General features: G+C 41.6%; 1 protein-coding gene across 1 annotated transcript; it reads left to right on the top strand.

Moving 5' to 3' along the window:
• The first annotated feature begins 7151 nt into the window (after positions 1-7151).
• On the top strand, positions 7152-13364 carry fgf8a (fibroblast growth factor 8a). Its single transcript, XM_018694079.2, has 5 exons — positions 7152-8287; positions 8393-8429; positions 9285-9465; positions 11475-11581; positions 12807-13364. Exons 1-5 carry the CDS (start codon positions 8256-8258, stop codon positions 13089-13091), a joined length of 642 nt encoding a protein of 213 aa, XP_018549595.1. The 5' UTR covers positions 7152-8255; the 3' UTR covers positions 13092-13364.
• Positions 13365-15210: the final 1846 nt, after the last annotated feature.

Below are 15210 nucleotides of genomic sequence, written 5' to 3'. Positions count from 1 at the left end.
TTTGGCCGTCACTGTGGTGGATATGAGCCAGTGGATGGGTGTAACAGTCTGAGAAACAGATGAGTTGTATCTATGTATATGTGTTTGTGTTTGTGTGTTGTGGTCAGTGAAGCACAAACATGGTCATCTGCTTTGCTTTGAGCTCAAACAGTAACAGCTCAAGTCATGAAACACATCTGAGGCTCTCTGTAAAGACTCTGAGCTGATGTCTACTTCAAAGGTCAGAGTCAGTTCAGCTCCAGCTCAGGTAAACTGTGAGTGTGTGTGTGTGTGTGTGTGTGTCTTTGTGTGTCAAAGGACAATGTCCATTTGAGCCCAGTGTGCAGGTCTGGGTGTGTCATTAGAATGAATGAGAGTGTGTCAGAGTCACTGTGGTGATCCTAAACCCTCCTGCCAGGAACTAAATGATGTCTACAGACTGAAAGAGCATCACAATAACTTAAATATGCATTTTCTTTCTATTATATATATATATATATAACAAGTGGACAATTTTGTTATTACTGTAGAACAACAGGTACTGAGTCTATGGAATATGTCTGGCTAATTTGCGTATTAGCTTGTCTTGTTAGTTTCCCAGTGTATCATGATCCTGTCAGACTGATCTCTGGGTGACCGTGTTTCCACCACTTTGATGAGATAATGGACCTCATTATCACACTCATCTCACAGACTGATTTTAACATGCATAATGTCTTGTCTTGTTTCTTTTTTGTTCTGCATTTCTCCTGGTATATTTTCATCAACACACTTTTCTTTCTATATTTTCTCTGTCATGGTGAGAGCTGCTCTGTCCTCTACTCCCTCCTGTGCTGATTAAAGGCTCAGTTGCACCTACATTTATGAGAGCAACATGTCACACCATAATCATTCACTCGCATTTGATCGATGACATGTAAACTGTCTTGACAATGTTGAACTTTGTTGCAACAGATCCAAGGCAGGAAAATGATAGTCCTCAACTGAGGTTTTCCCAGAACCTGAACTTTGAACAACTTCATGGCACTAGGTTCTGATCTGCATACAAACATATATTTCAAATGAATGCCACACAACAGACAAAAACAGAGAAAATGTTGACATCATTAATAGATTTCTTTCCTTTTTACATGAACATGATATACAATGTTACACACCAAAATTGCATCCAGGATTCTGCTTGGTCCAGCACAAGCTGGTAGGTTTTTGGTTTGCCCTACTGTCACACTGACTTTTCTTAAATTTCTATTATCTTGTTAAACCTTGCAATTTCTCCTGCAGTGTTGTGCTGAGGGTTGTATCACTGTTACTGTCAGACATGTTGTAGTCATCTTTGCTGTGAAACCAGTGAATATACCTGGAACCTGTATTTAGTATCATCTACATTACTTCTGGGGACTTGTCCCAAAGTGGGCAGAGACATGTCAGATTATTTTTTCTTAGGTTCTTGCTGTGGAAAAGATTTGAAAATAAAATAAAATGGTGTACATGCTCCTCCTAAAGTTTTACACCGGTCTAATTTCAAGTAAACTACTTTAACTGCACTTGCATGGTGGCAGTGTCCAAGAAAGATCTTCCTGGCAGAGCTGAATGGGTGGACACAAATGTCCCAGTCAATCAGACCAAACATTAAACATACATGAACCTTCTAACTCCTTAGAATTAAGTCTGTGTCATGTCCGATTGAGCTGTTAGGTGAATAGAGCAGGTAACTGTCTGGAAAATTCACAGTGAGCAAGTGGGTGTGTCGAAACCACATGGAATATTTCCAGAAGGTAACACAATGTTTAGCTGATCAGCTCAAGCTAAACCCAGTGAACAGTGACTTAACAAACAATGACAGTGAGTCCAGTCTCGAGCTGAGTTGGCTGCTCTGCAGAGGCGAGAACAAGTAACTGTAGCAATATTAACAGGGCAGACTGACAGAGAGTGAACCGTGGAAGCCCATTTCCACCAAAATAATGACTTTTTCAAAATGATGACTTGATATCTCAAAATCAGTAGGACCTGACACTAAATGGACTTGAACCTGCCAGCTCCCTCGCATTAAGTCTGTATAATGTCCAGCTGAGTCAATGTGTGATTATGAACATGTGTGTTGCGTGTATGAAAGGGACTTCAGACTCAAGACTTCATATATGAAAACAGCTAAATACCGTAGTTCAATATACAGTACAGTTGTTTGTTTGGAGGACTGGTTGGCCAGTCAGATCTGAGAGAAAGATAAGCTACAGCACAGCCAGGCACTCAGTTGCATTTATCATTTATCATGGAGGTGTATGGCTGTATGAAAAAAGTTGCAGCAATCTTGTGTGTGGGTGTAAGTAATATTAGCCAGTAGGATAAAATCCTTAGACAAAAATATGTTATTTTGAAAAATCACCTAATGTGGAATAAATTCATGAACATTTATTTTAAACTTGGCTGAACAGCTGCATATGGATCAATCAAAACTGAGCCATTACATTCCGTATACCTACTAACTACAGAAACAGCCCAAAGCAGCTCAGCACTCAGGATGACAGAGATGCTCTGCAGTGTCATCTCCTGCAAACATGGTTTCACTGTGTGACAGTGTCGAATGCATCCAGGCATCAGAGCAGATCCAAATGCCTGTGACTGCTGAAACCTCTGTGCTGGGTTTAAGTGGTCATATGGAATGGGTATTACTAGCATGTGTTCCTTGAAGGAGGGTATATTTGGTCAAACCCAGCAGGACAATCAAAGACGCCCTGGATTTGAGACTGGAAATGTCTGTTAAGTTCATAGATGCCAGTCCCACTCCACCCCACGCCCCCACCCACACCCCACCCCCAAACTCCCCTCTCTCTCCCTCCCTCTCTCCATCCAGATGGATAAACAGTTTAAGGCACACACACCTAATGACTGGAGCCTGAGAAAGTGAATGGAAGACCACAGAGTTACTTGAGACTTCTCACTCTGCTCTCTCTGTTATTTGGATGGCTGTAATTGTTTTTGAGCAGAACAGCAGAACCTACATGTCAATTCACAGAGTAAAGTGAGCTGACAGTAACTGTGTATTAATAATGAGACACCATTACCCACAAAAAGTACACACAGTCAGAATGAACCAGGGTTGGCTTGACTCAGGGCCCAGAGACTGATACTGGACCACCATGCCCCTGAGATCTTGCTGGGTTGGATCAATAACTGACTTACACTGGTATACTCTGTTTACCACAGTTATTTTTATGATGTCAGCATCACTAATGCTACTAAACATGACATGGGTGTGAATATCAATGTATATGTGCTTGTCATGATTATAAAGTAATGAGGAATTAATTAGTTGCTATTCAGTCTGATGTACTACTTTACTAGAGTAACTAATGAAGTAATTACTAATGAAGGTGTGGTTACTGTTTTGTGCTGCTCAGTGGCTGGTTGAAGGCTAATCAGAAAAGAGCTCTGAAGAAAGTGGTAATTATTCCATTTCACAGATACTTATCAGCTAATCATGACATAATGATACATTAATATAGTATCTCCCAGTCTGCTCTCTAATAACTCATCATTATCTACTTGACCTTGAAGAGTTATTCAAGAACCACTTGTTAATGATTCATTAATTATCAGTCATTCCTGTTTCATTCCTCACTCATTTTTAGTCACTTCTCACAACTTACTGATACCTGACACTCTTTGATACAGAATGTTGTATTTACACCTTTACAGCATTTTGACTGATATTCAACTGTAGTGTTTTTTAGGAGAATATTAAAAGTTGGTTACCTCAACAACCTTCTCCAATAAGAGTGCAACCATTTAATGTAGCCTGAGAGGTAAAACCCAGTGCAATAAATGAGTAAATAAATAAATAAGGTGCAAAGCATTCACTGCACAACTCACTGCTGCTCATTAAGCTCATTGCAATGGGCAGGGTGTATAGTAACAACTGAAGGACACTCAGGTGAGTGTTTCAACATCAGTTCTGATGCTCTGGAACTGTGGTGTCTGAACAGCCAAAGAGGGATGTTCAGAGAGATGAAAAGCTATGAAAGAGAGAGGGGAAGTGGGACGGATGCTCTTTACCATAGCTACATGAAGACCCACTGCACAGGTGCAACGCTAAGTGAAGTTCACTACCAATCATTTTCTATGGAGTTAAGTGATTCACTCTTCAAGGCACTGTAGTCAGCACTGAATGATGAATGTCAAAATGGAAGCCTTTTTTCAAAATGTGAAACCCTACTCACCAATGTAAACAAGCATCTACTCCAGAAAAGCAACAGTTACATTTGTTGTCTGGGTCATCACATCTCAGCTAATGTACCTTGACTACCTCTTCTTCAGGGGTTCTGTCGCCAATTCAATTCAATTCAATTCAATGTTATTTATATAGCGCCATATCACAACAACAGTCATCTCAAGGCACTTTTCATATAGAGCAGGTCTAGACTGTACTCTTTAAAATAGGTATTTACAGAGAGAGACCCAACAGATCCACCATGAGCAGCACTAGGAGACAGTGGCAAGGAAAAACTTCCTTTAAGAGGCAGAAACCTCGAGCAGAACCAGACTCAGGGTGGGCGGCCATCTGCCTCGACCGGTTGGTGAGCAGTGAGCAGTGAGCTTCTTTGAAAAGCAAAAGACAGAAGAAATTCTGTACTTCCCCAGGGTGAGCTGAATCATTTAGTGTTTGTTTGCTCAACAGAGCGGATTTGTTGGTTGGGCTTGTGTCTCTGTCATTTTCTTTTAAACTGTACAAGGTATGAATGCTTTTAAGTAGAGACTGTCTGACAGTGTTCTCCTCATTTCTATACACTGATACTTATTATTATTATTATTACTATATAATTATTGGAGAGATATGTGTGTGTCTGTTAGCTGCCACTTATACCTCGGCTCAGAACCTGGCTACCTTGCATCCATCCAGGGGGAAACCTGTAAAATCAGACTTTTCATCACCCCCTCCACTGTGGTTAGTCTGCATAGGAAGAAACACTTTGATTTTAGTAGTTGATGGATGGCAAGTCATATGAACTACTTTGTGAGACATGGAAACTAAAGTCTGCTTCAGCTTAAAGAGAAGGGAGCAGAGAGAGAATCGATGGAGGGAGGAGGAAGAGCAGAGGGAGGAGGGGAGGTGGCAGATGGCTGCAGGAACAATGTAGGGAGAGAAAGGTGTAATCAAGGTAGTGAAGAAAGGGAAGTTAGAGGGTAAAAGAAAGATGCTATTTGTTAGAAGAACAATTTGAAACATCAGTGTGAACAAATTTCATTGGAACTATTTTCTACCAAAGAAACTGTTCCACTGAAAAGAGCACTGAGATTGTCCACTATAAGAGACACAATGGCTCTTGAAAGAGATATTGCTGCTAAAATTAAATTTACCCGTACTTTGAGCACCACTAACCAAATTTTATTTACCTCCATTGTGTTTCATTTCACTACAAAGTCAGTTTGCTCAGAGTAAACTGACAGAGTGATATCAGCCATCAGTCAACATTAAGTCTGCTTTGATGTCATTAACATTATTCTTATGTAGTACTGAAATGCACACTGTTCACATCAGTCTCGGTGTAGTACTGCAAAACTACACAGCTGTCATGTAACACTGTAAACAGTAAAAACACATATGATGTTTACAGATAGGACTTGCCTGTTTATCTATAGTTTCATCTTGCTTCTAGATGATCTAGATGATTTGTATAGCAGCTATATAGCAGTGGCTGGCACACTGAAAGTATTAGATAATGTAAAGATAAATAATTGGTAGTAATTGACTAAAAACATGCAAAATTCTTGTAGATCAAAGGTATTAAGTTTCACCTACAGTTTTAGTGTCCCACGATGGCCCAAATATTTTACAGGCATTGGCTGTCTTTTGAGAAGATAATTCTGGAGAAAACCCCCAAATACTGGATGTTTTAGCACAAACATGTTATGTTTTATTTTCAGTGTAAAACACGTTTTCCCTAAGCCCACAGTGGTGTAGCTCTGGTTATGAGTGAAGGTAGAGAAGAAGAGAGAGGGAGAGTAGGAACAGGGGGGGAGGGGTTTTGCCCCCTGCAGGACTGCTGATGGATGCAGGGCTCCTGGGGTTAAGGGGAGGGCAGCCAGGCCCTGAGCCAGGGTACAAAGTGGCAGCTACCTGCCACTCATCTCTCTCTCTCTCTCTCTCTCTCTCTCACTCTCACACACACACACACACACACACCAGTAGCTTGTATTACAGTTTTTTGTCAATCACGAACACTTTACATCATCTCATACTGGCCCACTTCATGACTCACATGTTTAACTTGTATCCACACGCTCACTCACACACAGCCACTCACATAGCAGGAGAAGCTAACGGGAGGGATGGAAGGAAACAAGAAAACAAACCTGACAGCATGAATTTTACATAACAGATGAGGTGACTCCAGCGTGTGATACAGAAAGAGCAGCGTTCCAGTCACAGATCTGCATATTATACATCAAGGACACTGAGGGGAACTGGCACAGCCTGCACCTTCTCCGTCTGTAGCGCCCACCTGTGGCTTAATTCTGTATGACAGGGTGACACTAAAACCATCCCCCGGTAGTTTGGAGACTGTAATATGTCTCCTCAACATCTACCGTGTAACCAGCATTTCAAGTCACCCCAAAGAAACTCTTGCTAATGAAAAAAAAGAAACAACCTTTGTGCGTGTTTGGCTCCCGATTCACTGGCTTGGTCCCTCCAGATCCTTGAGTGGTAGACTTAACTCACCAGAATGACCTTTGATGTTCTCAATGAGCCATCTCAAGCCTTTCCAGCTACTTTAATGACACCTCATAAATGATGTTTATTAATCAGATTGTGCTGAGTTTCTGTGTCTTTTGTTGTGGCCGATACTCAGCAGTCTAATCAATGGCCAAATTAATCAATAAAGTCTAACTGATAATGATCGCGTTTAACAGCTTTTGTGTCATAATAGGACGTGGTTTGCAGATAATTAATCTCTTATGTCAGAAACAAAATGACCAGCCGCTGAGCACTTATCCATGCTGCTATCTGTTTCGTCTCAATGAATTAATCTTTCACTCTGCCATCTTCAGCAACTGGTAGCAGCTTTGCTTTCCAGACGTTTGTGTACTATTTCGGATAAATCTTGTAAATTGTTCTTTAAAATTCTGGTTCTGTCTGCATTTGAGTCGAGAAGATAATTTATCAAATGAAGGGAGAAAAAAAAAACGCTAATCGCCGGTAATCCTTTTAATATGTCTCACACTTCACTCTGTCAATACACAAAGCTGAGCAGCTCCAGCTTTACCAAACTGGAAGACTTCAAACTGGAGTATTAATGCGCATCAGAGAAGAGGAGGGAAGAGCAGGAGGGTCTGTAGGGTCATCAGATTACTGCTATCCATTCATCACAAACAGGTGATGCCCTCAGAATTGCATATCATCGTGGTGAGAGGCGGTCATTTTCCATTTTAGTGCTTTTTACAGAGTTGAAGTGAGAGCGCGCGCAGGGCAGCCAGGCTCCTCCTCGCCCCTTTCCCCCCCTACCAAGTGTGGACCGCTCCTCAGGTAAAGAGATGTTTTAAATCAGGGGGAAGGAGGGGGAGTGGGGCTGGGGGTGTCCGCTTTTGTTCTACAGAAAAAGGGGCTTGTTCTTAGCAGATCAGCCTGCAATTTTAACCGGGGGTGTGTGAGCGCCGAGCGAGAGGCTTGACACGGGAGCAGTGTGGGATGGGAGCAGAGAGAGGAGAGAAGGAGCGTCCCGCCTGTAGTCCTGCCACAGCCGAGCGGAACAGCAGAACAGAGCCACTGTGCGGACACTGAGGAACCCTAGGCAGCCCTAGCCTCCTCTACCGCGGGATCACACACACCTGAAGGCCGCAGAGGACCACAAGGATTACAAAGCAGGGAGGATAGTCTGACAGCCCGGGCGAACTTGTTTGTAAAAATAAAATAACAGAAATCCTGCAGCGCTTTTCTCCAAACTTCACCGCACAGCTCAGCTTCTGCAAGTGCACTTAGACATTGTGTAGCCTTCTGACAGAAACAGACAGTCTTTATTTTAATTGTCGATTATCATTAATCACTGCTATGCAGCTATTTGAGCGGAGCAGGAGCTTGCCCGTGTTGGACATTGGTTTGGTGAGGAATGCGTCCGCTGTGCGTGCATGAGCCTCTCTGTCAGAACCTCTGACCCTCTTGTGGATTTCGCTGAAATCTTTGGACTCGATTATTTGACTATTTAAGTAGATCAATTGGACTTTGCTGTTCCGAAAGGATCTCGGTCAGAATTTACTCGAAGAGCTTTTCACCTCCATTCAACATGCGACCTATCCCATCCAGACTCAGCTATCTGTGAGTGCTCTCCCTCCTTCACTTCCACTCTTTACGCACTGCTTTTGCTCCTTCACTCCGCTTCCAAGTAACTTAATTAATGCATATCAATCTTCTTCATTGCAGGTTTCTACACTTATTTGCATTTTGCTACTATGCTCAGGTATGTCATTATTTTATTTTTCATTTTATTTCCTTCCATATCAGTTTTTTACAATGTTCCTTTTTGGACAATACAGTTAAGATTAGCTTTGAAAAATCTGTAAGACATATGGCAGTCAAAGCGTGTGATGCACAGTGCAATAACAGCACGAGGAGGAAAGGTGAGGGATCATCATAACATTATGTGATACAACAATATCGGATGGCTCCCACGGTGCGCCGAGCAGCGGGGCGCGCGGCCTGCTGGCAGGTTGCTGATGAACATACCGGCCCTGGCACAGGACGCACGGGCACAGACGGGGCATCGGGGCTGGGGAAATGCTTGCGAGTCTTGTGAAAAATGTCGTGGGGTTCCAAGAAACCAAGGGCCAATATTTCCGTCAGCAGCAGTCATTCCATTACATCGGAGCGCCGCGGAGGGAAAGAAGGAAAAAATCAGTTTTAGTGCAAAGAGATGTTGTGTTATCTCACACCACACAAAATGAGCTTTTCTCCGGTTCACTGTGTTTTTGCTCTGCGCTGTGGCGTGCATTCTCCTGTACACACAACCTGTAATCACACCGTGCGCCTTTTTGGAAGCTGTTAATTTAATTTGGCAGCAGAACTCCTGGAACGTTTGACACTTGTCACTCGAGAAAACACAACAACACGCTGTTGTTGCGTTAAAATATATTTTCCCTCTGTGTTTAAGCGCCTCAGTCATTTCCTACAGTAACCCGAAGACACACATTTGGCTTCTCGCTCAGTATCTGAGTCCTGATTTTTCTCCCGAAGTTTAATGTCAGTTAAAAGAGAAAATAAAACAAAAACACATGTACACGTACTGATGATTGTGATGACATCTAATTTCTGACAGGTAACCAATCAGTCCCCGCCTAATTTCACGCAGCATGTAAGCGAGCAGAGCAAAGTGACGGACCGTGTGAGCCGCAGGTTGATCCGGATCTACCAGCTGTACAGCCGGACCAGCGGCAAGCACGTCCAGGTCCTGCCCAACAAGAAGATCAACGCCATGGCCGACGATGGAGATGTGCACGGTAAGAGAAGCCCTGCACGTTAATAAAAACGACCCAGATTCCCTCTGTGGTAACAACCGAGGTTCGAGGTCCCTCGGGAAAGTTTCCCTTTTATTATTATTATTATTATTATTATTATTATTATTATTATTATTATTATTATCGTTGTTGTTGTTGTTGTTGTTAATAATAACAAATCGTGTATACATAAATATGTATGTATTTATTTTGTAGCCTTAGTTTTCTTGTTGAAACGGAAATGACAGTTGTCCGTATTTAAATCTAAGTTTCGTCATGCAGTTTTTAAAGAATGCTGCCTTACCACATTCTCTCCCAGTTAATCTGCTGATTTATACAATTTTCTTTCTTATTTTTCTATCAATTTTTACTATTAGGTTCCTGTATTCATTTCTACTTCTAAATTTTAATTTTTTCTTGGTGACTGAAATTATCCCCAGCATTTTTTCCTAACATGGCTCAAGCCCAAGATTTTAATGTCATTAAAGTAATGACATAGGGGCCACAATATTTCACAGGATTTGAGTATTTAAAGAGCAAAGTATCACAAATGTTTTGTGTGTTTTTATTTTTTGAATGAAGTCCCATTCTTTCAGTCATTCAAAGATGCTGAAATTTCCAGACAAAAGTTTTCTTGAAGCCTTTACCTCTTATCCAAGCAGCTGATGAGGGGAGACAGTCATTCTTTTCACCGTTTGTGATCCCAGTCTGTAGTGCTGGAGGGGAAGAGGCTCAGATCTTAAAGAAAGCATCCAGTGGATGGTGCTGGAGGTGATCCTCCAGAGATCCTTCAGGTCTGGAAGAGCCATTAGAAGTCATCTTACTTCTGCCTCCTGAACATTTCCTGCATAGCTGCTTCTCTCCCCTCCACCCCCACCTTGAAACCCACTCAGTCCAGCCTCAGAACCAAACAGGCCCCATCCAGCTTTGCAGCTACTCTGGCCTATGGTCTTTGTATTAAGACTAAACTGACTTCCATGAACACCAATGCATCTGCTAAAATATCTGTTGATATCCGAGTCTTTGATGTCTTGCTGTCTGTACAGGGCATTAAAATCTAGCTGTTGTAGTATGTAATTTTCTGCATGTGTGTGAACTCAAGAGTGTTCATATTCAGGTCACCTGAAGTCATTTTGTATGAACTGAGAAAGAAGGTGTGAGAGAGGGAAAATGTGTATGTGTGTGTGTGTGTGTGTGCGCGCGCGTTTGTGTGTGTGTGGCTGTCTGTCTGACTCAGACTCTGCCCGTTATTTAGCTCAGCTGTAACTGCTAGTTCTGACCACAACTATAGCTCTCAGTTGTGTAGTGGTTAGTCAGTGGGTGGGTGGAGAAGGCCCTGGCCATCCTCAGTGACCCCACTAACCCTGTGGCCAACACCATGGAACCATTTTTATGAGACAATGTGGAACTAAATGGGATTAAGAGAAGGTCATCTGCTTTTGGCCTTTAAATGTTTGGATCAGTATTTATGTTAATTTCAAACACAAAAGTTCAGAAATAATGAAATCCACCGTCATTGTCTTGTTGAAAGTAAAAATACACAAAGCCCCATAAAGTCATGCTCTGTGAACAGTGTGTATTTACTGTATGTTTCAGTATAGCGAGATAAATGCAAAGCTTTATGTGTGAGGTCAATGCAGATTTATTTGAAAAGGAATTCTTGATGGGCCTGCCAGGCTCACCTCTTTAGCTTTCAAAGAATCAAGAGACACGTGGTTTTATCATTTTGCTGAATTTCAGTTAGCATGAATCCCTAAGAATGGTCCCACAGGTTTTGTGTGTGTGTGGGTGTATGTGTGTGTGTGTTTGTGAGGAGCGTATGCATGCTTGGAAACGCACTCAAGCATTTGCGCACGTTGTCAATGCTTTCATGTCCATGTGTGCACTAATGTTTGGAGAATATTTCAGACAAACACTAAAAAAGACATCTCTTGCTAAAATGACATTAAGTTTTTACCAACCATGTTGTTCTCAGCTATAGTGGCTAATAAAACCTCTTGTTTTTTTTTTAGCTAAACTCATTGTGGAAACAGACACATTTGGGAGCCGAGTGCGCATTAAGGGGGCTGAGACCGGCTTCTACATCTGCATGAACAAGAGGGGGAAGCTCATCGGCAAGGTGAGGAGAAACCTCATTGTACCTACTTCATTGTAGCTGAGACTGCATTTGTTAAAAGTTGTGTAGAATGATTTGCAGTCAAGTCTGGGAGGTTTGAGAGGTGGCTCAAACTACAGTAAACCTATTAAAATAGCTGGGATTACTTTCCTTATGACCATGTGAATCAAAAGTATATATATATATATATATATATATATATATATATATATATATACTTATATATGTGTGTGTGTGTATGTATAGCTGCGAGTGTGTAGGTGTGTGTTTCAGGATGAGGCTATCTCGGTGCTCCTATGTCAGCTAATAAACAGAGCTGCCAGCCTCCACCCCATCACCCCGCACACACCTCCCACACACACACACACACACACACACTCCCCTCCACCCACCCAGCACCCTGCCTCGTACACCATCTGCCCTGAGCTACCGGCCCAGTCACAGTCTGCCCCAGCCCCAGTGTGCGTGTGTGTTGAAGGGTGAAAGAATGAACAGAGTGTGTGTCTTTTGGATGCATGCATGTGCTTGCGTGTATCATGACTATTTTTAACACACTATTTTGTCCAAAAAGGTGGGAGCTTGTTACAGTAGGCTAGCACTCACTGTCCAAGTCCAGTTGCTGTTGTTTCAACTGACCGTACAGTACATTTTATCACTAATGGAAACAGTTTTTTACTTGATGTTATCGCCAAATGGAGCTGACACATCACCCACCTTTTTCTCTACCATCTCATCCTTGAGCTGCCTTCTTGTCTAGTCAACAACCTGATCTAATGGGGCCTTACCTGAAAGTACTAGTGGACTGGAGAGATATATTTAAGGATGTATCAATTGTTATTGAAATCAAGCAGACTTGGTTGGTTAAATTTAAGCACAAAAGTAACAGAAAATCAAATCAGGAGTGAAAGTGACCCTTGGGGGTTGATTAAGGCTTCATGGATCTGTCCTGCAGCTACTGACCCACAAGGGCTGCTAGATGTTTGCTGAAGGGGGAGAAGAGTCATCGCTAACTGTCATCCCTCTCTCTCTGATCTGTAATGACTGTAGCATATGCTGCATGTATGTGGGGAGGGCTGTGTGAGTGTGTATGCATGCACAGGACAGGCTGCACTGGGAAGCCTGTATACATCTGATATTTCCCATCTGTAAATCTTCATGGAGGACTCTTCTCTGAACACTCCACTAACTGTTTTTCTGTGTGTGTGTGTGTGTGTGTGTGTTTCTGCAGAAAAACGGACAAGGCCGTGACTGTATCTTCACTGAGATTGTTCTGGAGAACAACTACACAGCGCTGAGGAACGCCCGCTATGAGGGCTGGTACATGGCCTTCACCCGCCGCGGGCGCCCACGGAAAGGCTCGCGAACACGCCAGCACCAGCGCGAAGTCCATTTCATGAAGAGGTTGCCAAAGGGGCAGCAGCCCACCCACCCAAGCCACCACCGGCCTTTTGACTTCATCCACTACCCCTTCAGCCAAAGGACTAAACGCACACGAGACTCATCAGAGCGCTGAGGAGGAGGAAGATAGAAAAGGCAGAGAGAAAGAGGAGAAACCAACAGACTGACTGAATTAGCAGCAGCTGACACACTCCTCTGCTCTCCACAGAAAACCTCTAGAGACAATTTTTATACTGGCCATTACTATATCTTAATATGTAGTTCGTTTTCTATTTTTATCAAAGTAAAAAGGAAGCTGTACATAGAAAAAAAACATGAGATTTCTATTTTTGTATGCCAAACTTTTAGTACTGACCAATGTAAAAAAAAAAAAAAAAAAAAAAAAGAAGAAGAAGAAAAAAAAAGAAAAGTTGGTTTTTAGATGCACATAACTCATTGTCTGACTTATCGGGGATATATTAGTAGAGTGCGTTGTGTTGTTTTTTATGTCATTTTGACCAGTGGAGTCATTTTTTGGACTCTTGCCTGCTGCTCAAGGAGACTTGAAGGGCCCTGATTGACCGCAATGCCAGGGAACGCTGCGTTCAGAGACATAAACTGTCACACACTGCGTTGGAGAGCACCGGGGTCAGCAAACGTTGCATAAGGACATGGTGATAACACTGCAGTGTTAAAGCTTTTTGCTAGATGCTGCATCCTGATTGGGCTCAGTCTGTACCTTTCTGACACAGTTCAAGCAAACTGAGCTTTAACGGCATCAATGTATAACAATGTGGCAGCTACATGTGATAATCACAGGTTTCCTGTTCTGACTGTAATGTTGATGTATACAAAATGCATTGAAGTGTAAGGAACCCCTCAACATACCCACTACCCCTTGTCCACTTGTGTTCTTGTTGCCCCCTGAATGTCTGTTTTTATACATATATATAAATATATTTTTATTTGAGGATGTGTCAAATAATTTTAAGGATGGAATATTTATTTAAACTGTGTAATAAATGTACATTAGAAAACTGATATTAAACTCTTGTTTGTTAAATGCTTGCTTTGGACCCATCTGTGAAAACCTGAAAGGACACACACAAGTGTGTTGACCAAGCTTATCCCCTATGCAGACATATTTATCAGTGTATAAATACATTTTTGGGTAGTTTAGTCTGATAGCACCAGCCCTGAGCTGTTGTAGAGGAAATGAGAAACTTATTTGTGCACACAAATTATGCATTTCATGCTCTCAGATTAATAATGTGTGTGGAAAACACATTAACTAATATTGTTAAGATTTTAACAGCATGTTAAATGGCAATCAAAGACAATACAACAGTTATACCTGTAAAATCTGACATAAATGACAATGACAGTTGTTGCACATTCTCATCTAAGTGAGCAGCTTGTATTTTAATATGTTTAATGCCATGGTCTCATCATTTGTGTGAACAGATTCAAAGATAAATGTCCAAAATTGGAATCTGTGCACACTACTTATGAAATGCAGAAAAGATTCATTAACTTGAGCTCACAATTTGTTTTCTGCCAGGCACCTTACACCTATGTTCTTACTGTTCTAGTGGTGTTTTTTGTTTGTTTGTTTGTTTGTTTTTCCTTAAGTTTTCCTGAAACAGAGAGGATATAAACTACTTGGAAAAACTAAAAAGGGAAATTCACAACTCTTAAGGGAAAGTTCATAGTTCTAGCATGTATGTTCCTATCACTGTACCATTTTTTCTTGACAAACAACATTTACATGCTGTGTGGATAGATGTTGTTTGATATGGTTGTTATGCCAGGTTATGATCTTTAGGCCTATAATAACAAGACATCAGGCAGGTGCACACAGTCACCGCACCAGCTGCTGTTGGACAAAAAATTGTTCCAGAGATTAAATGAATGAGATTCACATTAATGAGCTTTAGAGGCAATACTAAGTGTATTTCTGAACTGGACCGAGCCAGATAAGCAGTTTGCCTAGAAGTAGACAATAAAAGATAAGGCTATCTCGGTGCTCCTATGTGATAAAAGCATAGTGTTATCACAAGACATTTTCAATATATACAGTATATATGGTTGTTGTTAATTTGTGAAATCTACATCACAGATTATTAATTTAGTACTGTACTGTTTAATTCTGCTTGTTAATTAGCTGAATGTCCTCATCCTTTTTCTTTCCACAGAGACTGCAATAGAAGACAGTAGCACTAGCAGTATGTGTTAGTAATTACAGGTATGAACAT

Source organism: Lates calcarifer, linkage group LG16_LG22 (assembly GCF_001640805.2).
Source record: "Lates calcarifer isolate ASB-BC8 linkage group LG16_LG22, TLL_Latcal_v3, whole genome shotgun sequence".
NCBI lineage: Eukaryota > Metazoa > Chordata > Actinopteri > Centropomidae > Lates > Lates calcarifer.
The sequence above is the reverse complement of the archived record's forward strand: the minus strand, read 5'-3'. Positions and strand labels throughout refer to the sequence as shown.